The 5,168-nt window shown below is 47.9% G+C and overlaps 1 protein-coding gene across 2 annotated transcripts in view; it reads left to right on the top strand.

The window, feature by feature from the left end:
- The window catches only part of LOC102198578 (uncharacterized protein C16orf96), a 17,434-nt gene extending 13,928 nt beyond the window's left edge, over window positions 1-3,506 (top strand). Inside the window, exons 10-17 of one of the 2 annotated variants that reach the window (XM_005747725.2) lie at window positions 671-789; window positions 1,212-1,277; window positions 1,379-1,480; window positions 1,554-1,718; window positions 1,979-2,126; window positions 2,273-2,384; window positions 2,668-2,778; window positions 3,066-3,506. In XM_005747725.2, coding sequence (XP_005747782.1) covers window positions 671-789; window positions 1,212-1,277; window positions 1,379-1,480; window positions 1,554-1,718; window positions 1,979-2,126; window positions 2,273-2,384; window positions 2,668-2,778; window positions 3,066-3,196 — 954 coding nt within the window. In that variant the 3' untranslated portion in view covers window positions 3,197-3,506. The remainder of the gene's footprint in view (window positions 1-670; window positions 790-1,211; window positions 1,278-1,378; window positions 1,481-1,553; window positions 1,719-1,978; window positions 2,127-2,272; window positions 2,385-2,667; window positions 2,779-3,065) is intronic. The other variant, XM_005747726.2, reaches the window with a different exon arrangement.
- The last annotated feature ends 1,662 nt before the right edge of the window (window positions 3,507-5,168 follow it).

Here is a 5,168-nt window from a genome sequence, read left to right as displayed (position 1 = left end):
CACTGTTGACTATTAACAAAGTATTGCACAGTGAGGTGAAGAGGCACTACAGCTTAGTTGTTCCCCCTCCTTTGTCCTCCTGTCTCCCCTCCCTTATTATGTTGCTCTTTGTTGTTTGTTTTCTCTTCTGGTTTTTTTTCTCGTGATCCAGCTGTTTTGTTTCTTTTTCTTTCTTCCCCCCTTCTCACCGTCTCTTCTCTCCTCTGGTTTTCTTTCTCTCCCTCTCTTTCTTTCATTCTCTCTCCCTGTCCTGTCCCACAGTCATGTCTGTCCCGTCTGTAACAACTGAAAATAAAATAAAATAAATGCATAATTATAATAAAGGTCAATCAAATGGACCAATATGGCAAAGCCATGATGATCCACTTGGTAAAGTAAATCCTCTTGGCATCTTTTTTGGCCTTCAGACAACGATTCTGATGCTAAAGATCCAAACGGGACAAAAAAAAGATCTGAATCTCAGTGACCTCAAAGTCAAGGTGTTGTTGTTTTTATTAAGAAAACCAAAAGAAGGTGGAAATATTTTTATAATTTACTGGAAACTATGAATGCTAGAAGTTTTCTAGAATTGATTTTAAAATAAGAGTCATGGTTCTGATCTGATGGTTCTGATCTGATGGTTCTGATCTGATGGTTCTGATCTGATGGTTCTGATCTGGTCCCTCTGCAGCTGAACCGGATCGAGCTGGACTCTGTGAAGAAGCAGCTGGAGGATCGCTGGAGGAGCATCCACGAGAAGCTGCAGGCTCAGGCGGCGCCGGAGTACGAGGACGCCGCCGGGATCAGGAAGTGAGAACACTGCACTCTTACACGCAGTACAGCTCACGATCACAGGTGCTTCCAGGAGATCCAATCAGGAGAAAGAGGGCTTTTAGGGAGGGGCTAACAGAGATAGGATGAATTGAAGGATTATTTTGACCTGTCAGTCACGCACAGCTGCTCTGACAGACGATATATGTCCCTAACATTATTATTATTGTTCTTAACATTATTGGCTTTGGTCTGAATGTCATTTGTTGCTAAATGTTCCATAATTAGCGTCTGACTGAAACATCTGCAGACAGTGTTTGTTCAGATTTCGTCTGAATCAGACGCGTGAGGTAACAAAGAAGGAGGAGCATTTTTTATGAATGTCTTCAGAACATTTTAAATATGTGCAGCAGGTGAAGGGCTGAGAAGCACTGAAGATTTGTCCTTGTGTTTATTTCCAGACAGCTCGTGGAGAGATTCCACTGCCTCTCCTGCGACCGGCCCATCGTGAAGCACACGCCCGGACCGTGAGTGAACGCCGCTCACAGAGTACGTGACCCAAACCTCTGAGCTGCTGTCTGAACTCCTCCCCTCTCCTACATTTGTACCTTTTCTTTGAGGGTTAAAGGCATCTGGTGACGCTGCCCTCGTTTCCCGCATTCCCCTCGCACAAGTCCATCCGGCCGTTCACCGTTTACACCATGGAGCAGTTACGCCAGCACTACCGGAGGTGAGTTACCTGCACACACATGGTGAGGCTCCTCAGTGTCTTCTGTTCTGATGAGCCCCTGTCACCGCCTCAGCCAGCAGCCAGGCACCAACCGCTGCAGGTACGAGGCAGCTAAGGCGTGCAGGAGCAGGGAGCGGCTTCAGAGGAGCCGCGTCACCGCGTGCAGGCAGATAGAGAGCGTAGAGATGCAGGGACGGCCGCAGCACGGCGATGGCACGAACACAGCGCAAGGCCAGCAGTGAGTCAGGGCAGGGGTGGAGCTTAAAGTCTGCGGTTGCTACAGGGTTAATGTGGAAAGAGCAAGACTGTAATTTCATGCGTTCACTCGATCACTGAGTTTGAACCTCAGTGCTGCCGTTACCGTTCTGCAGCGTTTCTGAGGTGAAGCTACAGAAAATCAGCACGTACATGATGATGACGTCATTAGAGGTCAGTGAGCAGATCTGTGATTTCTGTGTTGATCACCGTTCCATTTCTCTGTCCTCACGCCTCGGGCAGCGAGCGCATATCTGAGCTGACGGATTACGGTCACCTGGCTGCGGCGCGGAGCTGCGGCGGGAGTCACCACACCAACGCTGCGGGCAGCCAGCGCCGTGGCGGCCCGCAGTACACAAAACTCCACGGTGAGGTGGACGGTGCGATGCAGGTACGTCTGAGGAAAACGGGCCTGAAACTGCAGCGAGGTCTTAAAGGTCTGTTTGAGGTTTCACACTGTGTGTGTGTGTGTGTGTGTGTGTGTGTGTGTGTGTGTGTGTGTGTGTGTGTGTGTGTGTGTGTGTGTGTGTGTGTGTGTCGGAGGAGGTGGATATCGTTGGACTGGACGGGCGCATTTACAAAGGGCGCCTGAACGTCCCGGCCTGCAGGAACTCCGAAACTAAACTGCCAACGATCCCCACCAGAGACGGTAAACTCTGAATCCATCACACGTCACTAACGCTGCGTCACGCTGCGAGGGAAAAATACTCACATCTGAATAACACACAGGCTACACAACCCCCAGCAAACACCTGAAGCTCGACTCCAGCAGACGTTTGCACGGAGTTCAAGTTAAAAATTCCAAAAGAAGCAGCCTGACAGCGCTGCTGTGAACACACAACAATGACACCTGGTTGTCATGGTGACTCCAGGTTTGCAGTGCTTGTCCTTCTTCGCTTTGGTCACATGTTCCACCTGCTCCGTGTCTGCAGGCGTGTATAAGAGTAAGGACAAAGCCAAGCCTGCTGCCTCTCCGGAGGTGGGACCCAGCACTCCTCTTCATCCGCCCTGCAGTCCCAGGAGCGCAGCGTGCAGCCGCTCGGGTGAGTCATTCACGCAGGTAAAGGTGTCATCAGTACCAGTTAAAACAAAAGAAGCTAAGAAGGTGAGGAACACCTCGATCTCTTCCCCCCGAGAGTAGCAGGAGGAGGTGGCCGGGGTGAGGGAGGTCTGGGAGTGTCTGTTGTTTCTGCTCCACCTTTAAAGTTTAAACTGAAGTGAATCCTTCTGTGTCGACAGCAGAGCGCCTGAGTGTCTGTTGCTTATTCATCTGATGTCTAAATGTCCTGCAAACACAAACCTGGCTCCTCCTCCTCTCCTTCCTCTCCAGCATCCAGCTGCTCCGGTCGTGATTGGCCCGTCTCGGCTCTGGGCTGTGCGTCTCAGAGCTCCATCGCTCAGGGTTCAGCTGCGGCTGACAGCACCGCAGAGCCTCCAAGCAACGAGCCCCTCAACCTGTAGGGGGCAGCGTCTGCCTCCATGTTGTGTTTAGTTTGCGAGTGCAGACAGAGGTTCGGGTAACCTCCTCCTGCTTATCGTCCAGACTACACATCCCAGAACCCCCCGTGATGTGGCTCTGTACTTATTTTTTCACTTTGAATATTGTTGTTAACAGATAATAAACTTTAGTGTGAATTTAATCACTTTTTAGAACATCAGATATTAAACATCAAACAGATGTTATTTATCATAAGTGAGCCACGTTTAACGTTTTATCTTAAAGGATCCTTTTGATGTAATTCACAGTAAAACGTCACCGAGTCTGTCTGAACATGGTCTTTGTATGTTTATTTGAAAAACAGAGGATTCCCTCTTAATCAAACCACCTGATCAACTATTGATTACTGAAATAATCAATAGTCTTTAAAAGGCTTCAAGAAGGTCAGGTGAGGTATAGAATTATTTTACCTTTCTTTCACCTCCACATCCATTTACTCACCTTAGCTCGTGTGATTAGATGGGGACAGTCCCATAGGACTTAAAGTCTGGGACTCTCCACCGGTCGCTCTTAGAACTGAAGAAGCTTCTGGAAACTTAAAGACGTCCAGATGCTTTTCTTTCAAAGCTCCTCAGAAAACCTTGTGTGTAGATATACAAATATATATGTGTATATATATATATATCTTGTAGTAGTAGGATATATTTTTATAGCAGCAGTGAGAAGGATCAGAAACACTGATCTAAACATGCAGAGCTCTCATGCAGCCTCGTGGGCCAGAGAAGAGTTGTGTTGTTGTCGTGTTGCTCTGTCAGCGAGCCGAGGATGGTAAATGGTGTGTATTTGTATAGCGCTTTACACTATACACAATCATCCACCCATTCACACATTCAGGACTCAGCTGTTGCATCATGTGGGGAATTACATCATCACTACCAGCAGCAAAAGTACTTCCTGTTAACAGGAACACGAGGCCGCGAGCAGGAAGGACACGCTGATGAGTAAATACAAAAGCAGGAGGGAGAGGTGCGGTTACAACTCCTGAAGCTTCCTGTCTTTCAACACATTAGGTCTGTGCTTCAGTCCGACTCCAGGCAGCCTGGAAAACCTGGGAACTCTAAACTGTTTTCCAGTCCTGGAAAACTCCCCAAGTTTATAGATCAGGACCTGAATAAAAAACACTGTAAACACACAATGTAAACATAAAGTCTTTATGAGGGTCAGATTTTTCTTTCCCCTCAGTGATGTTTTACACACATCGTGTCTGAAACCAAACTTTTACTCCCTTCATGCATCAAAGTCTCTGTGCAGAAGCTTTTAACGCAGACTGACTTTGACTTTTTCGTGCTTTCTTTTTAAACTACCAGTCACATGAGTGACTAACTGGGCTTTAAATCCAGGCGTCGTATCAAAGGCGCTGTCAGGTGAGGCTGTGGCATCAGAAGCTCAGTTCAGGTGTCAGCACGTTCAGTGTGATTCAGGAAGCCGGGTCAGTGTTCGTACACGGACATGCTGGCGTTCAGCTCACTCAAGCCTGGGCTGTGGCCCCTGATGTTCTGTTTCCGTTGCTGGAAGCCAACTGAGATTTCTTTTACATACGTTTATTTTCACTGGCAGCATTTAATATAAACACGTGTCGCCAGTGTAACGTGAGAGAAACTAACATCGGCCATCATCGGTCTCACACCAACCTGCCCTTTCCCTCCTGCTGCCACCCCGTCACTCGTCTCCACCTGGTCTCCAGGTGTTTAAACTCCACCTTCACCGTTCCACCATCTATTCAGTCCTCTTCTCCACCAAACCCACTGAGAATATGCTGTGAATATTTTGTCTTCAGCACCAGTGTGAGCAGACTGTGGTCACTGTAGGCTGACTGCTTCATGATGATATAATGTGGAAAAATGTGTTTTATAACTGATCATTTGAAGGTTATGGCTGATGCCTGGCTAAGAGCCCAGCAGGGTTATTAATAGAGATGGACCGATCCGATATTAC

Source organism: Pundamilia nyererei, unplaced genomic scaffold, assembly GCF_000239375.1.
Source record: "Pundamilia nyererei isolate P.nyererei 1_Seehausen unplaced genomic scaffold, PunNye1.0 scaffold00202, whole genome shotgun sequence".
In the NCBI taxonomy this organism is placed as follows: domain Eukaryota; kingdom Metazoa; phylum Chordata; class Actinopteri; order Cichliformes; family Cichlidae; genus Pundamilia; species Pundamilia nyererei.
The sequence above is the reverse complement of the archived record's forward strand: the minus strand, read 5'-3'. Positions and strand labels throughout refer to the sequence as shown.